This window comes from Trichomycterus rosablanca, chromosome 11 (genome assembly GCF_030014385.1).
Source record: "Trichomycterus rosablanca isolate fTriRos1 chromosome 11, fTriRos1.hap1, whole genome shotgun sequence".
Lineage (NCBI taxonomy): Eukaryota > Metazoa > Chordata > Actinopteri > Siluriformes > Trichomycteridae > Trichomycterus > Trichomycterus rosablanca.
The window spans coordinates 37,055,945-37,082,766 of NC_085998.1; the positions used below are offsets into that span (position 1 = coordinate 37,055,945).

The 26,822-nt window shown below is 43.1% G+C and overlaps 1 protein-coding gene across 5 annotated transcripts in view; it reads left to right on the forward strand.

Annotated features, from left to right (window-relative positions):
• Nucleotides 1-26,822, forward strand: part of shank3a (SH3 and multiple ankyrin repeat domains 3a) — a 244,008-nt gene that overhangs the window by 145,593 nt on the left and 71,593 nt on the right. For all 5 annotated transcript variants that reach the window (XR_010013991.1, XM_063004289.1, XM_063004290.1 and 2 more), the window contains one exon: nt 8,284-8,468. Coding sequence is in view for 4 of the 5 variants with exons in the window: in XM_063004289.1 (XP_062860359.1) it covers nt 8,284-8,468 (185 nt within the window). In the remaining variant the exon portion in view is untranslated. The remainder of the gene's footprint in view (nt 1-8,283; nt 8,469-26,822) is intronic.

The following is a 26,822-nucleotide window of genomic DNA, read 5'->3' on the forward strand; positions in this document are numbered from 1 at the left end:
GTACATTGTCTAAGCAATTAAAGGTTAACAGCCTTGCTCAAGGGTCCAACAGTGACAACCTGGCAGTAGTGGGGCTTGAACCAGCAATAACATTAAAACCACCTCCTTGTTTCTACACTCACTGTCCATTTTATTAGCTCCACTTACCATATAGAAGCACTTTGTAGCTCTACAATTACTGACTGTAGTCCATCTATTTCTCTACATGCTTTGTTAGCCCCCTTTCACCCTGTTCTTCAATGGTCAGGACCCCCACACCCACCACCATGTCAGTGTCACTGCAGTGCTGAGAATGATCCAACACCTAAATAATACCTGCTCTGTGGTGGTCCTGTGGGGGTCCTGACCATTGAGGAACAGGGCGAAAGCAGGCTAAAAAAGTATGTGGAGAAACAGATGGACTACAGTCAGTAATTGTAGAACTACAAAGTGCTTTTATATGGTAAGTGGAGCTGATAAAATAGACAGTGTGTGCAGAAACAAGGAGGTGGTTTTAATGTTACAGCTGATCAGTGTGTGTGTATATATAATCTTTTTTAATGAAGCTTTGTTAGTTCATTAAAGGTTTAGGAGAATTTACAAATCACAGATTCTTGTTGTTGTTGTGTTTTACACAATGTCTTTTTTTTTTAAATGGTGTTTGTATTCCCAGTAGTGGGAAATGTCAGAGCTTTTAACAAAATGTCATTGTTAACCACTAAAGCCATTTCAGAGAAAAAATACTAAAGAAACACAAGCTGTTGACTGAGTGTAAGAAAAAACATCATTTTACACCATGTGGAGAGTTAAACTTAACATTTACTGTGCTTCATCTGCTTTCTATATAAATCACAACAGTATATTACATACTGTATATAAGTAACAGTTCAGCATGGTGGCTCAATAGGTAGCGCTTTCACCTCACAGCACGAAGGGCCTGGGTTTCATTCCCTATCTGGTGTCCATATGGGTTTCCTCCAGATGCTCCGGATTCCTTGCAAGTCCAAAATCATGCAGTCAGGTTAACTGATCTACCTAAAATTGTGTGCGTGTGTGCCCCGTGACTGACTGGCATCCTGACCGAGGTGTTTCCTGACTTTTGGTCAGTGAATCAGACCCACCACAACCCTGAATGTGAACAGGATAAAGCGATGGTAAAAGACACTTACTCATTCACTTAACTGCTTATCCAATCAGGGTCGCAGGGGGGTGCTGGAGCCTATCCCAGCTTTTCAATGGGCGCAAGGCACACAATAACACCCTGGATGGGGCGCCAGTCCATCGCAGGGCAGACACACACTCACCCAATTAACCTGACTGCATGTTTTTGGACTGTGGGAGGAAACCGGAGCTCGCAGAGAAAACCCACGCAGACACGGGGAGAACATGCAAACTCCACACAGAAAGAACCCGGACCACTCCGCCTGGGGATCAAACCTAGGATCTTCTTGCGGTGAGGCAACAGTGCTACTCACCGAGCCACAATGCCGCCGGTAAAACAGACAATGAATAAATAATTGAATGAATAATTTGTTAGTAGGTACAGGTATGTGAAGTGCACAAGGGATAATCAATGTACAATGTATTTAAATATTCTTGTTTGTAGTTGTTTATACACAAATTCTATTATCAGCACAGGGACATAGTAATACATTAAAGATGTGAGAAAAAAGTACTGTAGTATAAAAATAACTAAAAAACTCCAGCAAATCTCAGCTCTACTACCGGCAGACCGGACGGCAAACACGGACAATGATTGGCTCGTCCGAATGGTGGGAGGGCCGAAGGAGCTTCCTTTAAACTGCTGGAATTACGGCCTCTGCTGGCTGATTGATGCATCAGCACTGAGATTTGTGCGTGACTCTCCGTCCATGATACGCATCTCCAAATGAAGTGGCCGTCTACTGTTATGTTACATTACTGTTACAGTTCCTCTGCCGAGCACATAAGGGCCACATTAAGGGCCACACCGAGGCCTCTCTTCATTTCTGCGGTTTCATTACACTCCCAGTTCTCGAACTCCTCAGAGAAAGAGAGAAAGAGAGAGAAAGAGAGAGTATGAAGTGATTTATGGATGTGTAAAAGGAAATCCATTTTGTTTGTGCAGGCCAGGTAAATGAGGTGTCAGTCTCGTGGAGCGCCCGTTCAGTCTGAAAGCTTCCATGATGGATTCCACCCTCAGGATATTGCAGGGACGCGGGTCACTCCTCCACCAATGGACAAACACAGACAGCAGGAAACAGGACAGATAGGCAGGAGCTGGCTTTCTATTGGCTCTTGAAGACCGAGGGCTGTTTAGCACGGCAGTATAATCTTCAATGTCCTCCAACTACGCTTATTCCATCCACAACGCCCTGTCTCATGAACGATCCTTGTTCTGGGTGGGATTTATGTAGGCCATGAAAAATGCAGTTCCTTATCATTTTGGTTTCAGAAACTGACAAGTGTCCATTATTTACATCAGTCAAAAGTAAGCAATAGTAGTGGGAATCCTAGAAGGATACACAAAGAAAGAGAAAATGCAGTTGTACTAAAGTAATATTGCTCTAGTAATATTCTAACAATGTTCTGTTTAACATTTTACAAAACGTACACTTGGGCTGTACCAGAAGACCTAAATGTAAACGTTATCAGTACTGGAGGACTGAAGTATGTAAACACTTGTGTATAAAATCATATCAGGTGAACTAGAGTGTACTGGAGAATACGGAACTGTAAGGACCTAAATGTGTAAGCTGGAGTGAATATGAGGACCTGAAGGTGCAAACTGAAGTAAATGTAAGAAGTTCTAAGAGTGTACGAGTGTTGTTCACCAGATTTGAGAGTTCAAGGACCTGATTAAGAACGTATAAGCTTCCCCCATTTCACACTGAGGTACATTTAAATTTACCAGAGGAAGTGAGTACATGAGTAGAGTATATGTTGTACCCATGGACCCGAATGTATGAGCTAAAATGTACAAAAAGATCTGGGATTGTGAGGACCGGAGTGTAGGAATGTGCAGTAGTAACCGGGATTGTGAGGACCGGAGTGTATGAGCTAAAGTGTACAAGCTAAAGTGTGCAAGAGGAACCAGGATTGTGAGGACCGGAGTGTATGAGCTAAAGTGTGCAAGAGGAACCGGGATTGTGAGGACTGGAGTGTGTGAGCTAAAGTGTACAAGCTAAAGTGTGCAAGAGAACCTGGGATTGTGAGGACCTGAGTGTGTGATTTGGAGTGAATGTGAGGACCTGAGTGTGTGATTTGGAGTGAATGTGAGGACCTGAGTGTGTGATCTGGAGTGAATGTGAGGACCTGAGTGTGTGAGTTACAATGTACAAAAAGACCCGGGATTATGAGGACCAGAGTGTGTGAATTGGAGTGAATGTGAGAACCTGAGTGTGTGATTTGGAGTGATTGTGAGGACCTGAGTGTGTGATCTGAAGTAAATGTGAGGACCTGAGTGTGTGATTTGGAGTGATTGTGAGGACCTGAGTGTGTGATCTGGAGTAAATGTGAGAACCTGAGTGTGTGATTTGGAGTGATTGTGAGGACCTGAGTGTGTGACCTGGAGTAAATGTGAGGACCTGAGTGTGTGAGATCTGGAGTAAATGTGAGGACCTGAGTGTGTGAGATCTGGAGTAAATGTGAGGACCTGAGTGTGTGAGATCTGGAGTAAATGTGAGGACCTGAGTGTGTGAGATCTGGAGTAAATGTGAGGACCTGAGTGTGTGAGATCTGGAGTAATTGTGAGGATCTGAGTGTGTGAGATCTGGAGTAAATGTGAGGACCTGAGTGTGTGAGATCTGGAGTAATTGTGAGGATCTGAGTGTTTGATCTGGAGGGAATGTGAGGACCTGAGTGTGTGATCTGAAATACATGTGAGGACCGGAGTGTGTGAGATAAAGTGTATAAGAGGACGCGGAATTGTGAGGATCTGAGTGTTTGATCTGGAGGGAATGTGAGGACCTGAGTGTGTGAGATCTGGAGTAAATGTGAGGACCGGAGTGTGTGAGATAAAGTGTATAAGAGGACCCGGGATTGTGAGGACCAGAGTGTGTGATCTAGAGAGAATGTGTGTTTACTACAACATTAAAGTGTGTGAGCTGAGGGTTAAGAAAGCAGAAGCTTGGACATATGACTTAAGGAAAGAAAACACACACACACACACACACACACACACACACACACTTACTTTGGCCAAGTGACAGTGCTGAAGTATGATGTGTACTGAGAGCAGAATGTACCAGAACCGAGACAGCTCAATTCTGAATATACTGACATTGTATTTAAGTTTCCCAGTGTGACACACACACACACACACACACACACACACACACACACATCAAAGACAGTACACAACATTTCTTTATCAGCAGTGAAAGAAAAGTTCTCAGCAGGACCCAGAGTCCTCTGAAGAACCAGGAACAGTTCCGGCTGAAGCTAACGGGGATTTACTGTGGAACGTAGAGCAGCTGGGAGCTTTAGCCGAGAGCTGCTTCTCTATTGGATCAGCCGGTCCATCCATCTGCTCTCCTCAGCAGCTGTGACCAGGACCAGAAAACTTCTGACTCTCTGTTGATTGTGGTCGTGTTCCATATTGGGACGTTCGGGGAGTTTTCTGTTGGAAACTAAGTCTAGCTGGACAGAATTAAGTTATAAATCACACTGGGTCATGTTTACGTTTGATGCACTGGTTTATTTCATCTGTTGATTGAGTAAGACAGACAGACAGACAGACAGGGAAGTCTGGGATTAAGAGTGATGGATGGATGAGAGACTTCGGGGGATGAAGGCAGATTTCGTGGCTCATCCACTTGGAGCTGGAGGGCTGTTGTAGCTCAGGCGAGGTCGAGTCCTGTGGAGAGATTTAGAAACGAGCTTTAGGACTCGAGGCCTGGAGTTGGTTATTAAAAGTGCAAACTAGATTAGTACATGTGGGCAGTTGTAGTGGTACTGGACTAGTAATCAGAAGGTTGCTGGTTCAAGCCCCAACACTGACAGGGTGCCACTGTTGGGCCCTTGAGCAAAGTCCTTAACCCTCAATTGCTCATACTGTCAGAGTACTGTATTTTTATTGACCACTTTATCCTGGTCTGAAGTGTGAGAATAGAACCCAGGTCCATAGAAATCACGTTGCTATGTAGCACCCACTCTACCTTCTGCATGACTGTGTTGTCTATAATAAAATACACCGATGAGGCATAACATTATGACCACCTTCCTAATATTGTGTTGGTCCCCCTTTTGCTGCCCCATACACAACAAACTGTGCTGCTCTGTGTATTCTGACACCTTTCTATCAGAACCAGCATTAACCTCTGCAGCAATTTGAGCTACAGTAGCTCGTCTGTTGGATCGGACCACACGGTGCATCAGTGAGCCTTGGGCGCCCATGACCCTGTCGCCGGTTTACCACTGTTCCTTCCTTGGACCACTTTTGATAGATACTGACCACTGCAGACCGGGAACACCCCACAAGAGCTGCAGTTTTGGAGATGCTCTGACCCAGTCGTCTAGTTATCATGATTTGGCCCTCAGATCCTCACGCTCGCACATTTTTCCTGCTTCTAACATCAACTTTGAGGATAAAATGTTCACTTGCTGGGTAATATATCCCCCCCCACTAACAGGTGCCGTGATGAAGAGATCATCAATGTTATTCACTTCACCTGTCAGTGCTCAGAATGTTTGGGTGATGGACCAGTGTCACCACTGCAATGACACTAACATGGCTGGACAGGGTCACGGCGGGTCTGGTTTCACCGAAAAGCACTGGGCACAAGGGCGGGATACTTTCCTCACACATAACCAATAGTGTCTGTATAGACGTCAGGGTGGTTGGTAGCACTACTGAGATTCAAACCTGGATCTCAGCAGTTGTGAGCTAGCATAATTAACATAGTACTAACATGGTAATGTGTGTTTTACTGATGTGGCTTTGTTGCTCCAAATAGCTTTTATGTGTAAATGAAGGGATGATGTGTCTTAGCCTTTAATGGCTTGACACGCTGTCCTGAGTTTATTCCAGCTGTTCCAGAAGGTCCTGGGTTCATTCCTTAGGTGGGGCGGTCCGGGTCCTTTCTGTGTGGAGTTTGCATGTTCTCCCCGTGTCTGTGTGGGTTTCCTCCAGGAGCTCCGGTTTCCTCCCAGAGTCCAAAGACGTGCAAGTGAGGTGAATTGAAGATACAAAATTGTCCATGACTGTGTTTGATATAACCTTGTGAACTGATGAATCTTGTGTAATGAGTAACTACCGTTCCTGTCATGAATGTAACCAAAGTGTAAAACATGACATTAAAATCCTAATAAACAAACAAACAAACATTCCAGCTGTTCCAGCTGCCAGACTGGAAAGGTTAGCCAATCGTTTATTTAATGTATTTATTTATTAGGATTTTAACGTCATGTTTTACACACTTTGGTTCCATTCATGACAGAAATGGTAGTTACTGGTTACACAAGATTCATCAAGATTTATGTTTTTAATATCAAACACAGTCACGTCTTTGGTCTGTGGGAGGATGGCCTTCGTTGGAAGTGGATAGCTTCCACACTTGGCATGGCGAAAGCGCGCTTCAGTCTGATTTATGCAGAGCGAAATGAACCGGACTCAGGGTCCAAATGGACTCCGGAGCAAAAGTTCAGAACCCTTGGATAAAACTGCAGCTGCTTTGAGCTGGTCCTGAACTTGAGGAACGTGAGGAACCTGAGGAACGTGAGGAACATGTGCATGAGGGCTGAGCTGTGTGAAATGGGACGTTTTCGGCGCTGTTCATTATGGACTGGCGGCTTCTGACTGATCGATGTGGAATGGGAGGGAAGCGTGACAACCCCCCCCCCTCGTGTCAGTCTACTTTTTCCCTCTATTTATTTCTATGCCCTCTCATCCTCCTGTCTTTTGATCCTCTCACTCATCTTCTGTTTCCTTGCTTTCCCTCGTCGTGTCGTGTTGTTTGCACAGCGCTGTGTGTCGGCTTTTTGCATCCTCGCGGTAATAAGAAAGCCGTCTCCAAGCTCAGAGTCCGGAGTGGTGAAGGAGAGGAAGGCGAGATGGAAAACGAGTGCTTGTACTGTACATCATGGTGAAGTAAATTAAAAATGAGTCGGGCTTTATAGTCCAGAAAAGACGTATGAACCGGTCAAGGTGCTCAAAAAGTCAAAGCCAGCACACCGACCGGCAGCTCGATGCCAAAATAAAATACAATAAAAAAAATTTGGAAGACGGAGGGTGAGGAAGAGGCGAACGTCACAGCTGCACATTGTATTAAAAATTCAGAAATCGGGGGTTTGGGGAGGGGGGTGCTCACGCGCGCTCCTGAAGGCGCATTTCGGAATGACGTGCAGGTTGCTGCTCGGTCGGTGTTACTGTAGCTGAATGAAGGAAAGTGTCGTGTGCGCATGTGTGCGCTCACTTGATGAATGGGCGAGCGGGACGGGCGCGAGATGAATGAGGCGGACGTGGGGCAGCGGCTAGTCGGTCCGCAGCTGCATTAACATTCAGGAGCTGTCGTTCTGAGGGAGCGTGGGAGGGAGGGATGTGGAGAGAATGAGGGACGGGGAGAAAGGGAAAGAGGGCAAGCAGCTAGAAAGCTGTGGAAGGAAGGAGAGATGAGGAAAAATTGCAGGGAAGAGTAGAGATGGGGAGGGTATGAAGTCTGAGGGGGTAGGAGGGGCGGGGTGTTGATAACGGCAGCGGCGGCTGTGCGTGTGTCGTGTTTGTGTGTGTGTGTGTGTGTGAGAGAGAGAGTTTGCATGGCTGGCGTTTTAGGAGGGGTTAGGTAAGTCACACTCCCCGCGCTAATCAATGCAGACCCCCCAGCGCCGGCGCGTTGTCATCACAGACGCTCAGCGCGCGAGTTAGAATGAGCAGAGAGAAAGTGTGTGCGCTGGAGTGCGAGAGCTCAGGCACGGCGAGAGAGCGCCGCCACGTCAGTGTGTGCGCGTGTGTGCCAGCGAGAGCCGCGGGGAGCGGACGTGCCCAGCTCGCCCGAGCTCTCGGCACGCCGCGCGACAGGCAGCTGCTAACGGGCGTCAGGGAGAGGGAGGAGAGGAGCGAGGGAGGAGGAGAGGACGACCGGAGGAGACGGTGGTGGAGGAAAAAGAGCGGGAGATCAGCAAGCCACGTTCACATGACGGCCTGGCCGGTCCAGGACTAGAGGACTCGTAACGCGGCGCACGCCGAGTGTGTGCTCGCTCACCTGCATGTGTGTGTGTGTGCGCTCACACACGCCTGCTCGCCATTCACCGGACCATGTCAGTGACCACCGGATTCGGCTACCAGCTGCCCGGCATCACCACGGTAACTTATGTTTTTGTTTACAGCCCTGGGACGGTGCAGCGGGATGTGAGCCCTCCGCCGTCGGGGCCCTCGCACGCGCTCGCCAGCGCCCGGGGGCCCAAACGGAAACTCTACAGCGCCGTGCCGGGACGCACCTTCATCGTGGTGAAGCCCTACACGCCCCAGGGGGAGGGAGAAATCCAGCTCAATCGAGGAGAAAGGGTCAAAGGTGAGTGCCAGATTCTTATTTCTGTTGCTTATTGGTTTTTGGTGAGCAAAAGTTGATTTGACAGCACAACAACCAACGTGTAGTGTTTGTTTATCCAAAATATGCTGTACGTTAGACCTGTGACACATTATAATGTACTAGAGGGGGTGGAACACCACGCCTCCATAAGATATACCCAAATATCCCAAAGGTGCTCAACTGGGTTACCATTCGACTCATAATATTCATAAATGTTCCATAAGAGGGATCAGGGGTCTGTCTAAAATCCTAGTGATCTCTCGCTAGAGAGAAGAGGGCGTGTCTAAATTCTTAGATCCCTTAAAATGCTCCTCTTGAGGCGCCTTAATTCTGAGTGATGATCTGACCGAATTACGAGGGAGCGTCCGACGCCTCTTCAGCGCTGAAGGCAATCCCAGCATTCAGTGCGGCACGACTTTTCTCACAAAGAACTACAAACATGGTGGATGAATATAGTACGGAGCAACCAACGGAGTTCCTTTCAAATGTAGACAAATTCTCGTTGATTTTAATTAGTATAAAGGTAGAATTATATACAAGTGGAGTTTGTTTGTAAATTCAGGCCTGTCAGGGACAGTTACACGGAGGGAGACGTTAGCTGGCATGGTAGCGGGTTGTGCCGCCGCAGCCTGGTTTGAATGGCCTGAGGCTAACTGTGTTAGCTTAGTAAGCAAAAACTGTAATCTCTGTATAAGTAGAGCGTCTAAATAATCTGCTTTATGAGTTCCATATCTATATATTAGAATCCTCTCTACAGAGGCAGCTGATCAGGTAGGCAGTAGGCAGCAAGGCAGCTCAATAGGTTTTAGGACTCTTTAGTCTAAGAAGACAAGTGGATCCAAACCATGAGAGCAAAATGCCCACAAACAATCTAACACAGCCCCAGGATCTCATGAACCACAGGGGTCAATCTTTTACGCCTGCATTTTTGCCTCGTTATACAGATGTTTAATCTGACCGTCATGTTGTTCCACATCTCTGATGACCAGTAGGGTTGCCATATCAATTCAAACAGATGTCAACAGGACCTGTTTCTGTGGTCAAATTTCTTTGTTGTGTTGATCAGTACACCTGTCCGGAAGCATCTACACTTGGTACGTGGTGCACTCTTCATTTATTGATAGCTACCATATCAGTTGAGATTATAACACATGGCTATAGCACTGAATGATAGAGTAAATCGAAGCTACGATACACAGCACAGCTACCTTTATGGTTGAATGTAAACCTAGAACATCCAGCAACGGCCTCAAAGATGAAAATTCTCGTCCGTCTTTTGACCCCCTCCTGCAGTCACAGAATTGATTGTTAGTTTTCCAAACTCAGTTACCCGAGTCGTGTTTTTAGGTGCTTTACACTTAAACATCTTGGACATTGTGACTAAGCGATTGCTAACTGAATTGCCGTAGGACTGCTAGGACGCCTCATAGTGCAGATCAACCAGTAATCGTGAGACACTTGAACCCTCCACGAAGGAAAAATGTTAAATCACTAAACACAAACCTTTGGTAATATCCAGAACTGATACAAAAATTTGGAGGCAGCTGCTTAAAAAACAACAATTTAAAGGTACCAGACACACCGGACAGTGTTTCTGTAAAATAATTGGATACTTGGATGCTGGAGCCTATCCTAGCTTTTCAATGGACGCAAGGCACACAGTAACACCCTGGACGGGGCGCCAGTCCATCGCAGGGCAACTGAATGCATTTTAACTTATAGTTTTAAATATAAATAAATGTTCTTGGTTGAGCGTATTAGTATAAATATATATATATACAAGTATATATTTAAGGGTGAGGGCACTTGGGTGGCACAGCAGTAAATCATGCTAGTCCATTACTGCTGGGATCCTGGTTTCGAATCCCATTCAGTGCTATCAGTCAGTCAGGCGTCAGACTCTTGGGGGGGCAGGGGCGGGGGTTTCCTTCTGGGGTGTGTTAGTGCATTGCACCCACCGATTCCTGGAAGACCGGACCCCTTCACAACCTTGACCAGGATACAGTGCTGATAAAACATGAACATTAAATGAAAAGCTCAGATTTTAAGCGTTTGTATTCTCGGTCAAATTAAACCTGCCGTGCAGGAAGATTTCACACAACAAGCAGCTGAAGGAGCTTTTTAGAATTCTCGGGGATCAAATAATAAAACGCTTGAATAAAATGAAGCTCGAAAGTGACAGCAAACGACTTAAACATCTCAGTCATTACAGCTGAACGTGAACATGAGTGGAAAATGGAAATAAATAGAAAAGTCTGACAGTCTGCTACACTGCTATTTGGAGATCCTTTTTACACACACACACACACACACTCAAACTCAAAACTCAAAACTCAAAAGAAGCTTTATTGCATGACAAATAAGGACATTCGTATTGCCAAAGCTCAGTTACAGATAAATAATAAAAATAACAATAAGAACAAAAATATACAAAACAGTTACAGCAAAAATATAAAATAGAATAAAATAATAATAAAAACAGTGCAAATATTAACAATAAAAAAGGTGACATTTACAATAATGAGGTAGTCAAAAATGTTTGTTGTGTGTGTGTGTGTGTGTGTGTGTGTGTGTGTGTGTGTGAGACATGGTCACCCACTGTCCCTCACCTGGTGGCAGGTGTGTGTATAGAGTGCTGCTAGTGTGCAGCTCTCTCTGTGCTCCCCCAGTAGGTGGGGCAGTTTGTCGGGGTCTGGGATGGAGTTGAAGTTGGGGATGATGTTATTCAATTTGGGGAAGAATTGGGACCGGATGTACGTACTGGTGCTTTCTATTAAGATTTAAACTTTAGCTGGCAGGAATCAGAGCAGCATTTATTGTGTCAAGCTTTTTAATTATGGATATTTGATTCTAGAACTTATAGTGCACTCTGTTCTAAAGTTCTAGTACTTATTGTTCTCTGTGTGTGTGTGTGTGTGTGAGAGAGAGAGAGAGAGAGAGAGCATACTAGTACCTGACTGAAAGGAAGCTAATAGACTCAGTGGTGCCAGGTCCATTCGGACCGTGGCACTGCAGCACACACACACACACACACACACACACACACACACACACACCACCCTGGCATTGATGATGTTTTACTCTGTTGATTCTATTGATTTCATTGGTCCACTGTTTACGCAGGGTACTCACAGTTGTCTCGAACCCTACCACACATAACACACACACACACATAACATAGACATTTATGTTTATTGATTATAGAAAGAAAGTTGTGTCTTCTGTGTGTGTGTGTGTGTACATGTGTGTGTACATGTGTGTGTGTGTTTGTACCATTGCTCATGGTCATGGCTTATGTCTGCTCTTGTCTCCATTCATGCTTCACTCCAGACAACCACTCAAATACAGTGGAAGGTAAAGAACTTTACTGCCCTTGACACCCCCCCTTCCCCAACACACACACACACAAAGACACACACACATACTACCTTGATCTCTGTTCCATGGTCAACCTGTTACTCCTTGCTTTCTCACTTCCCTGCATGGTTGTTTTGACTTTCTTAATCAAATTTAGACATATCCAATCCCCTATACCAACCCCCATTGCACTGGTAACCTTCGCCTCATGCATGACATCCAAGCTGGTCTGAGAATGACCGACTAGCACGCCTCCCTTAATAGGGTTCTTCTTTTTACCAGCCAGCAGCGGACTGATTTATAGGGCTAAAACACACGTGTGTGTGTGTGTGTGTGTGTGTGTGTGCTGGCATCTTAATCAGACAGTAGGGGCCTGTGTTGCACCAGCAATGAGATGATACACCATTCGGCCCCTCCGTCCTCTGACGTGACCAGTTGTACGACTAGCAGGACTGGTGTGTGTGTGTGTGTGTGTGTGTGTATATATGGTAAGACCAGTGTGTATACGCTTAGACCTGTGTGTATACGCTTAGACCTGTGTGTATACGCTTAGACCAGTGTGTATACACTTAGAACAGGTGTATATGCTTAGACCTGTGTGTATATGCTTAGACCTGTGTGTATACGCTTAGACCTGTGTGTGTATGCTTAGAACAAGTGTATACACTTAGACCTGTGTGTATACGCTTAGACCAGTGTGTATACACTTAGAACAGGTGTATATGCTTAGACCTGTGTGTATACACTTAGACCTGTGTGTATACGCTTAGACCAGTGTGTATACACTTAGAACAGGTGTATATGCTTAGACCTGTGTGTATACGCTTAGACCTGTGTGTATACGCTTAGACCAGTGTGTATACACTTAGACCTGTGTGTGTGTATGCTTAGAACAGGTGTATATGCTTAGACCTGTGTGTATACACTTAGACCTGTGTGTATACGCTTAGACCAGTGTGTATACACTTAGAACAGGTGTATATGCTTAGACCTGTGTGTATACGCTTAGACCTGTGTGTATACGCTTAGACCAGTGTGTATACACTTAGAACAGGTGTATATGCTTAGACCTGTGTGTATACGCTTAGACCTGTGTGTATATGCTTAGACCTGTGTGTATACGCTTAGACCTGTGTGTATACGCTTAGACCTGTGTGTATACACTTAGACCTGTGTGTGTATGCTTAGAACAGGTGTATATGCTTAGACCTGTGTGTATACACTTAGACCTGTGTGTATACACTTAGACCTGTGTGTATACGCTTAGACCAGTGTGTATACACTTAGAACAGGTGTATATGCTTAGACCTGTGTGTATACACTTAGACCTGTGTGTATACGCTTAGACCAGTGTGTATACACTTAGAACAGGTGTATATGCTTAGACCTGTGTGTATACGCTTAGACCAGTGTGTATACACTTAGAACAGGTGTATATGCTTAGACCTGTGTGTATACGCTTAGACCTGTGTGTATACGCTTAGACCAGTGTGTATACACTTAGACCTGTGTGTATACGCTTAGACCAGTGTGTATACACTTAGAACAGGTGTATATGCTTAGACCTGTGTGTATACACTTAGACCTGTGTGTATACGCTTAGACCAGTGTGTATACACTTAGAACAGGTGTATATGCTTAGACCTGTGTGTATACGCTTAGACCTGTGTGTATACGCTTAGACCTGTGTGTATATACTTAGACCGTATGCTTAAATCATATGTCCAGTCAGCTCATTGTCTGGTGACAGTGCTACCCACCGAGCCAACGTGCCACCCGTGCCACATATGTCATTAATTAGCATTAGTATCTTTACACACATCTTCACTCACACCAACACTAGTGATCCAGAGTCCAGTCCCGAGGTCACACTCACCTTGTGTGTGTGTGTGTGTGTGTGTGTGTGTGTGTGTGTGTGTGCTTTAATACTGGGCACCATGTTCCTGTGTAACCATTAAGAGTTCCAGAGGTCCTGCTGCGCTGGTGGACGTGTTGGTATGTACTGATGGCATTAGTACAAAATGGCATTTTGCCTCTCATTAAAGCTGCCAGCACAAACCATATGGTGGAATGACGTCAGATTCGTCTTGTGACATAACGAGACCATATGTTACATAAGCAAACAAACAAAAAAATACTCCTGTATACTGTAAATACACTGATCAGCCATAACATTAAAACCACCTCCTTGTTTCTACACTCACTGTCCGTTTTATCAGCTCCACTTACCATATAGAAGCACTTTGTAGTTCTACAATTACTGACTGTAGTCCATCTGTTTCTCTACATACTTTTTTATGGTATGGTCAGGACCCCCACAGGACCACCACAGAGCAGGTATTATTTAGGTGGTGGATGATTCTCAGCACTGCAGTGACACTGACATGGTGGTGATGTGTTAGTGTGTGTTGTGCTGGTATGAGTGGATCAGACACAGCAGCAGAGCAGCAGAGTTATTTTTTTAAAACCGTGTCCACTCACTGTCCACTCTATTAGACAGTCCTACCTAGTTGGTCCACCTTGTAGATGTAAAGTCAGAGACGATCGCTCATCTATTGCTGCTGTTTGAGTCGGTCATCTTCTAGACCTTCATCAGTGGTCACAGGACGCTGCCCATGGGGCGCTGTTGGCTGGATATTTTTGGTTGGTGGACTGTTCTCAGTCCAGCAATGACAGTGAGGTGTTTAAAAACTCCAGCAGCGCTGCTGTGTCTGATCCACTCATACCAGCATAACACACACTAACACACCACCACCATGTCAGTGTCACTGCAGTGCTGAGAATGATCCACCTCCTAAATAATACCTGCTCTGTGGTGGTCCTGTGGGGGTCCTGACCATTGAAGAACAGAGTGAAAGCAGGCTAACAAAGCATGAAGATAAACTGATGGACTACAGTCAGTAATTGTAGAACTACAAAGTGTTTCTATATGGTAAGTGGAGCTGATAAAATGGACAGTGAGTGTTGAAACAAGGAGGTGGTTTTAATGTTATGGCTGATCGGTGTACATATGATGAAGTCTGATTGTAAATGAATGAGTGTGTAGGTGTGGATGAGTTGGATCACTAGGCTTGTCTTCTTTAGCCTCATGAAGGTTCACAGCCCCCAGGGACTTATTACCACCATCGCTCTCCTGATCCATTTATAACGCCCCTCCTGTAATTAGCCTTTATTAATGTTACTGATGGTGAAGGCCATTTTGGCTGCTCCATTTCAGAGCAGCACTGGAAAATTAATCTGCTTTGCTGGTATGAACTGTTGTAGATTGGAGTCGGTAGATTGCTGTAGGTGCTGGACTAGTAATCAGAAGGTTACCGGTTCAAGCCCCTCCATAGAAAAGTTGCCACTGTTAAGCACCTGAGCAAGAGCCTTGTTCTCTAAATGCTGTAAATGTAAAACCTGTTACAGGCTCCTCTATAACGCCTCAGTTTGCTCTTGAAAGTGTATGTATGTATTTTTCGTTTATTAATGTCACTGTAGTCATCCTTGTTGGTTTCTACTCCGTCTTGTGAGCCAGTCCTTTTATTTAATTATTTATTAGGATTTTAACATCATGTTTTACACACTTTGGTTACATTCATGACTGAAACGTTAGTTATTCGTTTCACAAGTTTCATGTCAAACGCAGTCCTGGACAATTTAGTATCTCCAGTTAACCTGACTGCATGTCTTTGGACTGTGGGAAGAAACCGGAGCTCCCGGAGGAAACCCACACACACACACACAGGGACAACATGTTAACTCCACACAGAAAGGACCCGGACCGCCCCACCTGGGGATCGAACCCAGGACCTTCTTGCTGTGAGGCGACAGTGCTACCCACTGAGCCACCGTGCCGCCGCCAGTCCTTTTTAATACTTATGTTTCAGTATAGTTCAATATTTTAGTTCATAAATCTTGGACAGCATTCTAGATGTATTAATAATGATCATTTATCAGGTCGTGAGTCCTGTGGCTATCTACACTGTGAGTTAGGATGTTGAATGACTATCTATATTATACTTATACACACTATAATAAGGGTTAATATGGGCTTACATTGCTGACTGCAGCTATTGCAGTTCCAAGAAATGTTTTGCTTGCATTTGTCACCTTCATTTTGAGCTAGTAGATGTTTGACTAGTTAGATCAGAGTGAAACATCTCCCAAAGGTGAAAGGAGTAGAACGCAACACACTGATAGGATTACAATTGCAGGAATAGGTTCACAGCTATTACAGTTAGTCCAGAGACCTTGTCCGGCTTGTAGAACATGCATTGTGCTTCCTGTATGAAGAGTCCCTGACGTGCTTGGGGACAGACTGGATTGTTATCTGTATATTTTACTTAATCAGTGGTTTCTATCTGCCTATAATGTTATATTCTTATAATGTTTGATTCCATGCTATTGTGTGGTTAGAAAGCCAATCCGTGTACGCCAACGAGGCATAACATTATGAGCACTGACAGGTGAAGTGACACAAATAACACTGATTGTCTCTTCATCACGGCACCTGTTAGTGGGGGGGATATATTAGGCAGCAAGTCAACATTTGATCCTCAAAGTTGATGTTAGAAGCAGGAAAAATGGGCTTCTCCAAAACTGCAGCTCTTGTGGGGTGTTCCCGGTCTGCAGTGGTCAGTATCTATCAAAAGTGGTCCGAGGAAGGAACAGCGGTAAACCGACGACAGGTTCATGGGCGACCAAGGCTCATTGATGCACGTGGGGAGCGAAGGCTGTCCCGTGTGGTCCGATTCAACTCCGATTGCTGAAGAAGTTAATGCTGGTTCTGATAGAAAGGTGTCAGATTACACAGAGCATCACAGTTGCAGGGCTGTTTTGGCAGCAAAAGGGGGACCAACACAATATTAGTGGTCATAATGTTATGCCTCACCGGTGTATAATTCTGTTGATTTTGAGAAAGGTGTCGATAGGAGTAGAGTGTTTGGTACACTTTGGGATGAATCTACCAAACCTCTTGCTGCTGTTTGACTCCCTCAGTGTTTCAGGTTAAATTTTAAAAGGTTAATAGAGGTCCAGGTCATCTGACAACACACATGCGCATTAGCATGCAGGTGTGCCGGTGCTTGTTGCGTACACGTTTTAGTATTCTGCACACACCGACTGTCTGGGAGCCATTAATCATGTTTGTGAATGTCTAATCTGGCTGTTATTTGCGTCGGTTCTATTTTCATGGCTGTCTGCAAGATGAATAAGTACGGATGAAGGAGAATCGGCTCTGTTGGCTCCTCAAACTGGTGAGAGCGTGAAAATGGCTTTTTTTAAGCGCTGCTACATATCAGTATTCCAACTTGTACCACCAAAAACTTCAAGTACCACCTGTAAGGTCGTGTCAGAGGAAATTAAGAAACACTGCATGTGTTGTACAGCTGGAGTGAAGTACGTTATCTGAGAAGCCTACACAGTATTGATTATACACTTCATTACTACAGATATCAGTTTAACCCTTGTGTTCTGTTGACATTGACTTTAGTGCCTTGTACTTTGGGGCCCCAGAGACCCCTGAATTTGTTGAGGCTTGTGTGTGTGTGTGACTCAGGTGTACCCTCATACATATGAAAATCTGCTGTCTTTAATCATGTATTCAAGCTCTGGTGTCTCTGAGACCCCAAACAGAAGCGTATAAACTAGCGCGGGGGTTCGGAACACGATTTAAATATTAAAATATTGTTTATTTTATTTGCAGTTTCCATAAAATTAGGAAACGTCAGGAATTATCCGGCTTACAAGCTGACAAAGCTTACAAATATTTTGTGAGCTGTTAGAGAGGCTCTGGAGTCTCAGGGACCCCAAAAAAGAACATCAGGGCTCAAAACCTTTTCATTCTCTCTAAAGAAACAGTGATTTACAGATAAAAATATACAATGATCACCGATTAGGCATAACATTATGACCAACTTCCTAATATTATGTTGGTTCCACACTGTGATGCTCTGTGTATTCTGACACCTTTCTATCAGAACCAGCGTGAACTTCTTCAGCAGTTTGAGCTACAGGAGCTCGTCTGTTGGATCGGACCACACGGGCCAGCCTTCGCTCCCCACGTGCATCAATGAGCCTTGGCCGCCCACGACCCTGTCGCCGTTTTACCACTGTTCCTTCCTTGGACCACTTTTGATGAATACTGACCACTGCAGACCGGGAACACCCCACAAGAGCTGCAGTTTTGGAGATGCTCTGACCCAGTCGTCCAGCCATCACAACTTGGCCCTTTTTTTGGCCCATTTTTCCTGCTTCTAACATCAACTTTGAGGATAAAATGTTCACTTGCTGCCTAATATATCCCCCCCCACTAACAGGTGCCTGATGAAGATATAATCAGTGTTATTCACTTCACCGGTCATAATGTTATGCCTGGTCGGTGGATGTGCAGCTTCATTGGTTGTATCAGCTCCAGTTTCCTCCCATAGTACAAAAATGTGTAAGTGAGGTGAATTGGAGGTACAAAATTGGCTAGGAAGGTTTTTGACATTCAAATTGAACTGATGAATCATGGGTAACCTGTAATGAATGGGACCAAAGTGTGAAACATGATGCTAAAATCCTAAATCCTGGGTATAAACAAACAAATATGACTGCATCATTAATTAAATCTCCATTATCGGCACGTTGTACGTGATCTTTTCAGTACAGGAAATGGGGTCAGAATGCTCGTCGCGTGTGATCACTCCTGTAAATAAATGCTACTTTATATTCGGGAAACAATCGTACATCCGACTGTCTCTTAGCAACAGGTGTCCGTTGCTCACGTTTAGATGTTCTTTTTGCGAATGATGTGACATTTGGATGAGAATGAAAGTCTCCGTTCTCATCCAGATTTGGTCACACAGTGTCGAGTTTCGACTTGTTTGTGACCCAAATAAACATGCTGGTGCAGAAACCGGTGCGGGTTTAATTTTCCTCTGAGCAGAATGACCCGGTCGGATAAAGTCGAGTGTGTTCCCTGTAATGGCGTCTGAGCTGAATGACTGTACATTACATCCGGTCCATTTGTACACATGACGTGATTGGGTAATGAGCGGCTTCCAGTTTATTGCATGAGTTGTCGAGACTGGGAGAACTAGATTAGAAGATGCGTGTTGATGCTCTGAATGCGCTGGCTGAAGTTTAATTCAGCGTGTACGATGGTGTCATTGGGAGCTGTACCCAATGTGGACATGCCTCATGTGTACTTAGCGCTGTAGGACTTTTCTAGCTCAAATGAGGTTTGTTTTTTTGACATATGAAGCGTCTGTGTGGCTTTTTTTAACAGCTTGCTTCCTATTCATTAGAGCGCTGGAGTAAATAGTACATAAAGGTCTGAGGCAGAAACACACAGCGAGCGCTGGCTTTAAATACGCCACAACATTACTCATCTGATCTAGTAGTGTACCAGCATTACTCATTAAGCTTACTCATAATGGAAATGACTAAACACACACATGAATAAATATAAACACATTAATGTTTGTTCTGGGAGAGGCATCAGGTTTTAAACACGTTGAGTTGAGTTTGAGGTATTTTTTCCCATAAGGATGTTTGGGAAACCTGTTAATGCGTTCCATGGTCCCTAATGTAAAATAATGGGGCTGTTTTTGACACTTATACACTGAAAATAACACAAATTTTAAATAATATAAAAACACTGAAATACAATTGAAAAACAGTTAAAATCAATAAAAAATACAATAAAAGCCGCACTTTAGCTTTACTTCTTTATTGTTTCATTATGCTTCTTAATCGGGGAGGTGCTTGATCTTGGAAGACCGTATTCCTAAACGAGTTCAGTTAGGGACCGTATTCCTTAACGAGTTCAGTTAGGGACCGTATTCCTAAACGAGTTCAGTTAGGGACCGTATTCCTTAACGAGTTCAGTTAGGGACCGTATTCCTAAACGAGTTCAGTTAGGGACCGTATTCCTTAACGAGTTCAGTTAGGGACCGTATTCCTTAACGAGTTCAGTTAGGGACCGTATTCCTTAACGAGTTCAGTTAGGGACCGTATTCCTTAACGAGTTCAGTTAGGGACCGTATTCCTTAACGAGTTCAGTTAGGGACCGTATTCCTTAACGAGTTCAGTTAGGGACCGTATTCCGTAGCGAGTTCAGTTAGGGACCGTATTCCTTAACGAGTTCAGTTAGGGACCGTATTCCTTAACGAGTTCAGTTAGGGACCGTATTCCGTAGCGAGTTCAGTTAGGGACCGTATTCCTTAACGAGTTCAGTTAGGGACCGTATTCCGTAGCGAGTTCAGTTAGGGACCGTATTCCTTAACGAGTTCAGTTAGGGACCGTATTCCTTAACGAGTTCAGTTAGGGACCGTATTCCTTAACGAGTTCAGTTAGGGACCGTATTCCGTAGCGAGTTCAGTTAGGGACCGTATTCCTTAACGAGTTCAGTTAGGGACCGTATTCCCTAGCGAGTTCAGTTAGGGACCGTATTCCTTAACGAGTTCAGTTAGGGACCGTATTCCTTAACGAGTTCAGTTAGGGACCGTATTCCTTAACGAGTTCAGTTAGGGACCGTATTCCTTAACGAGTTCAGTTAGGGACCGTATTCCTTAACGAGTTCAGTTAGGGACCGTATTCCCTAGCGAGTTCAGTTGAGAAGCACTGCGCACTTTTGCCACGTTGGACTCGTGATTTTTGCGCTTGCCACGGCGCTTAAAGCACAAAACGCATCTCGCGTGAATGCGCCCTAACGCTTACCACCTTGTTTACATCGCTCACCACTTTGATTTGCTGTACACGAGTCAAACAAGTTCTCTCATGCACGCGTTTTAAGGGTACAAATTTCTTAACGATGGGCATCGAGTTTTAAAGGTGCCGATGTTTAGGGGACGTCGAGTTACAAGGTATCACTGTAAATATTAATCAGAATCAGAATCTTTATTTCACCAAGTACTAGATGTACAAGGAATTTCTCTTGGTGCAAATGTCAACATACATACATCAAATTAAATAGTAGAAAGAGGAACACTAAATATAAACACGGAATAAACAATACAACGTCAACATAAACATCAACAGTATGTCATCAGACGAGACTTGGAGATTTGCAGTAGAGTTCACTGACAAACTTTATATTTGTAAAAAATTGTGAGATAAAGATTACTAAATAAATAAGGTGCATGTGTGCGTTTGTGACTGTATGATAAAACCATGTTAGAAAATGAATGAAAAAATATTGCGATGTGGCGTATTTCAAATACTATCCTGTGAGCAAAAACTAGACACACCACAGAAAATTTAGTTTTTTCTTATAAAGTTTATGTTTATAATTATAGATTTAAGATATTTACAAAGGTAATATTTATTACTTTTAGTAATATTTTTTGTCCAATTTTGTCTACTTACTAACGTGGCCGAGCAGTCACAGAAGCATTTCACTGTCAGTCACTGTATGTGTCAAATACACTTGAAAATTTTTATTTGATTTGACTTTGAAAAGAAATAATTACATTTTGTCAGCACTGTGCTTCAACGTTGACCTTTTTTGGCAAATTGTTCTTACTTAAGGCTACAAGGGTCCCTTTGATAGACTTTTAATTCCAAAATCATTTGTATATGATCAATAAGGTTCATGTAAGGATATTGGTTAGATCACACGAGCATATTTAACCTTTTCTTGTTGAGACGTCTCTTTTGTAATATGTTGTGCTGAATTGCTTTACATTGTTTCTTTGATGATGATTAATACTCCAGTGCTGTCTGAAAAGTCTCTCAAAGATCTGAGACAGAGCTGAACTTGAACTTTATGTAAAAATATTAATCCATTCAGGAACCACAGTGAAGCAGCAGGTAACAGGTTTTACCCATAATAACCTGCACATCGTGTACTAAACATATTTTGGCTAATCAACTGACTTAATTAAATAAAACAACCGTATTTATTCCTCTTGTAAGTCTCAGTTTTAATGTTGATGTAGTTTTTAACCTCTGTTTTTAACCTCTGTATTTCTAATTCATTATTTGCTTATTTGAAAATAATTTAGTTCTTCTGATTGATTCATTAAAATCAAGAGCTAAAGGAGAACAGGGAATTATGTTCGGCCGGCACAGATGAGCGTTTGTTTCACGTTGCATTGATTAGCTTACATTAGCGGATGTGAATAGACTGAGTAAACACTTGTGTTTATATGAATCTAAATAATCTATTAATAATCTGACCAGCAGTTTAATTAGAATTAAAACTTTAATCTACATAATTAATTTTGACATGCAGCAAACTGAGACCAGTCTGAATACATTTTTATCTGATCAAAACAGAGGATAAATGTAAAATGTAAAAATAAAAGATTCCTAATAATCTGGGTCACGGCTGGAGGAAAAAACAACACGAGTCCTGTGAGAGAACAAAGATCTCAATCAAAATGCTAAAAGAATTCATCTTGCTTTTTATTATTTTAGATGTTTGGAGTAGGTGGGCAGCACGGTGGCTAAGTGGGTAGCACTGTTGCCTCACAGCAAGAAGGCCCTGTGTTCGATCCCCAGGTGGGGCGGTCCGGGTCCTTTCTGTGGGGAGTTTGCATGTTCTCCCCGTGTCTGCGTGGGTTTTCTCCGGGAGCTCCGGTTTCCTCCCACAGTTCAAAAACATGCAGCCAGGCTAACTGGAGACACTAAAATTGTCCTATAGGTATCAAGCCGCTAGGATGCATAAACCAGTGCGTTGTAGTGCCGGTCCCAAACCCAGATAAATAGGGAGGGTTGTGTCAGGAAGGGCATCTCTGTATGGTCTGTATGGTAAATCATTGCATGTCCATAGTTTTTACCAAGTTACACTCAGTTTTGCTTAGTTAGCACAAATAGTTCTATCTATTATTATTATTATTATTATTATTCATATCATTATTGTTATTATTATTATTATTGCTATTGCTATTATTATTATTATTTGTATTATTATTATTATATCATTAGTTTTATTATTATCATTATTTTCATAATTATCATTATTATCATTATTATTAACATTATTATTTCTATTAATATTATTATTATATCATTAGTTTTATTATTATTATCATTATTTTTATTATTATCATTATTATTAACATTATTATTATTATCATTATTATTAACATTGTTATTAATATTATTAACATTGTTATTAATATTATTATTATTGCTATTATTATTATTATTAACATTATTATTATTATTATGATTATTATTTAATATTATTATTATTATTGCTATTATTATTATTATTTGTATTATTATTATTATTATTATTATTATTATTATTATTAAGTTTACTGGTTATAGTGATGGCTCTGTAACAGAGCAGCTTAGGCAAGTGTCACATTGTGTGTCAGCTAAAACTGCAGTGACATTATCGGCGTATTCTCTGTCTAAATAGTGTGTCTAAATATTCTGCCTTATGGCTTATTAGAATCCTCTCTACTGAGGCAGCTGATCAGGTAGGCATTAGGCAGCAAGGCAGCTCATTAGGGTTTTGAACAGACCCTGTGTGTTGTTGTACATTTTTGTACACAAGTGTGTTTGTGGCATCTTTAATCTCAAGGTTAATGCGGGTCTGATCTCTTGTAATAACACAGCACCTGTACCTCGGTATAACCTCACTTTTTACCAGCTTTCTGCCCCCCTGCCATCTATGCAACCTGTCACACACACACACACACACACACACACATGCACAACAATAATTAGTTCCACATTTTCACACCTACAGTGCTGTGATCCCTGATACAACCTGGCCAACACAAAATATCCTTCAGCTCTGGGCATGTTTTACACACACATCTCTCTCTCTCTCTCTCTCTCACACACACACACACACACACACACATTCATTTATATTCATCAGGATGTTCTGGATTAAGGATATCAATATAATCACAGAAATCAGAATTGACTCGACGACACTTGATATTAATATGACCCCAACAATCCTGGTGCAGCAAGTCTAACACCACGCGATAACACTGGCTGCAGGGAAGTGGACATGACCCAAATGGAAAGGACAGTCATTTCTCACAGGGCACAACACATTCATTATTGTAGTCACACTCGGCGCAAACAAAGAATAAAAAATGGTGAATGATTGTTTAAATAATTCCTATAAAGCTTGTTTTTAATTACACTGGAGGCTAGTAAGGGAAGAAGGCATGACTAAACTATTGATGTGTATTTCATGTGTATTTTAGTGAGTGGGATAGTGTTGGCCAACAGTGTGTGTGTGTGAGTGTGTGTGTGTGTGTGTGTGTGTGTGTGTGTGTGTTTGATTTTCTGAATATCTTCCAGTCAACATAATTAGAAATGTGATCGAATGTAAGTGAGCAGACTGGAGATGAGACATGACATATATTCCATATTCTCCTGACCTCACGTTTTCATTCATCAACCATCAGTATTTTATGTAGTTCCATCCTCTCTGTGCTTGAGCTTCACTAGAACATATTTAGTTAGTTTTGATGTGCAGCATGTTGCAGACCTCGGTCGTGTCTCAGGTTCTAGCTGTGTGGGTGGACGTGATGGTCCCCTGTTTCCAAGGACAGACTACAGGCACACACAGAAAACAAATCGATTAGCCGTCTGTGATTGATTTACAGATAAACCAGGTGTCATGAACGGACTGAGGGATGCTGTGGGTGTGGGACGGACAGAAAGGTTCTGTACGCTGGAATCCTCCTGATTTTTACTTCCAGCACTGTTAGTGGGAGAAGGAGACGCTCACTTTGCTCTTCGTCATGGTTTAGTCGAGTACAATGTTGATGCTAGGGATGTGCAGACTGAATATTAAGGATTTATTTTGTCGTGGAAAAATAAGATGAGATGATAAATGAAATCTAAGATTACTGGTGACTTATTACTTATTACTGGCGATTTATTAGCACGATCGTGGGTTCCTACAGCGGTGAAAGTTGGAAATTCATTGTACCCACAATATCAGTTATGATAACATGACAGTTAATGAACTGAACAGTCGGAAGACTCCACTGAAGAGCTCGAGATCTTTCACATCTGATGTAAACGTTCCTCATATTCTTCTATCCCTTCACACCCATCATTGTGGAACCTATTCATCCAAATGTCTAAGTCCCAGAGTGCATCAGCCCTGGAGAAGAAAGCCTTATTCAGATGGGTAAGTGCACGTCTACAGGTTTAATACACCCATCCGCACACTGTTCAGACCCAAAAGATGTGACGAGGCTTTTCATCTTCTATACTTTTATTTTATCTGGCTGTAAGGGAGCTGGAGAGAGTAAGAACGACAGGCAGGCAGAGCAGTTTCCATGGCTTTATGTTAATAGCCTGTATCGGGTGTTAAAGCTTTTTAAAACTTCGCTTTTTTTATCACTCACATAAAACTAGTTTTCTTTTCTGTTGCTCTGTCTGATGTTTTATAAATCCTGAGGTATTGTGTTTTATAAATTATAAGCTTTATAGTCGGAGCAGATCAATTAATAACAGCTTCGTTGGCTTGTTTGCAGAAGTGTGTAACTAAGGAGCTGTTTAAATAAGTGCATAAAAGTCATTTTAAATTATTCTAACATAATCATCAACCTGACCGCACGTCTTAGTACTGTATGAGGAAACCGGAGCATCCGGAGGAAACCCACACAGACATGGGGAGAACATGCAAACTACACACAGAGCTACCACGTGAAAACACGGGCCATACCAAAATGGCCAGAAAAATGTGGTTTAGCAACTGAAAAGGCTTCACACAACATGAGTCTTATAAAGCTTATATACATCGACCAGGCATAACATTATGACCACTGACAGGTGAAGTGAATAACACTGATTATCTCTTCATCACGGCACCTGTTAAGCGAGTTTGACAAGGGGCAAGTTGTGATGGCTAGACGACTGGGTCAGAGCATCTCCAAAACTGCAGCTCTTGTGGGGTGTTCCCGGTCTGCAGTGGTCAGTATCTATCAGGAACAGCGGTAAACTGGTGACAGGGTCATGGGCGGCCAGGGCTCATTGATGCACACGTTGTCCGATCCAACAGACGAGCTACTGTAACTCAAACTGCTGAAGAATTTAATGCTGGTTCTGATAGAAAGGTGTCAGAATACACAGAGCATCACAGTTGCAGGGCTGTTTTGGCAGCAAAAGGGGGACCAACACAATATTAGGAAGGTGGTCATAATGTTATGCCTCGATTGCCAGATACTACCTAATTTGTTATATTAATAAATCCTGAATACAGGAGCAGCCAAATAAAATGTAAAGAACTATTTCATCATTAATGGTGTTGAGTTACTTAAAAGAATAAACTGTAAGGATGCATTCACATGAGATTTTCCTCCCTGTTTCACTTTTAAACTTGTGTTACAGCTCGAGGTGCTGAGAAATTATGAGAATTAGCTTTTCTAAGAGTCTAAAACGCTTATCATTAAAAAAAAGCTTAACGTGGTTTAATGTAGTAAAAGAAGGAGACAGGAGCAATAAACTTCTCTTCATTATTACTGCTCATAAGTCCTCCACTAATGAAATTCCTCACTCGCTGTTTTAGTACAATAAGCCAAATTAAGCAGCTCAACTAAGCAGCACCGCCGCACTCCATAGGAAACAACAGCACAGCCAGCGCAAAGACGGTTTGGCGGCTTCTCACGTGAATGCGCCCTAAGACTGATTAATAGTCGGAAAACGTCTGATCTGCCATGGACTGGATCAGCAACGTGGCCCCGAGTCTCAGTCTCTGACAGTCGGTCGGGAGACTCTGTTACACCCGCCGCGTCCTGCTGGTACTGCGACGTGCTCGAACGGCTCCAAAACAAAAGAGCAGAACTCTTCAATCCTCACCGTGGGAATTCTGTCATTAACTCGGAGAAGAAAGCCGGTCCCTCTGTCTGCCATTAGACACACGCTAGCGCTCCTGCTAACCGTCTTTCCAGCCGACCATGGGAATTTAATTCGAGATTAGCTGACATAGCACATCAACCTTCCTATATTAGCATCTGTAAATACTAGGGGAGGGGTTCAGATGTCAGATTTCATTACCAGCTACTGCGTTTTAGTTTCTTC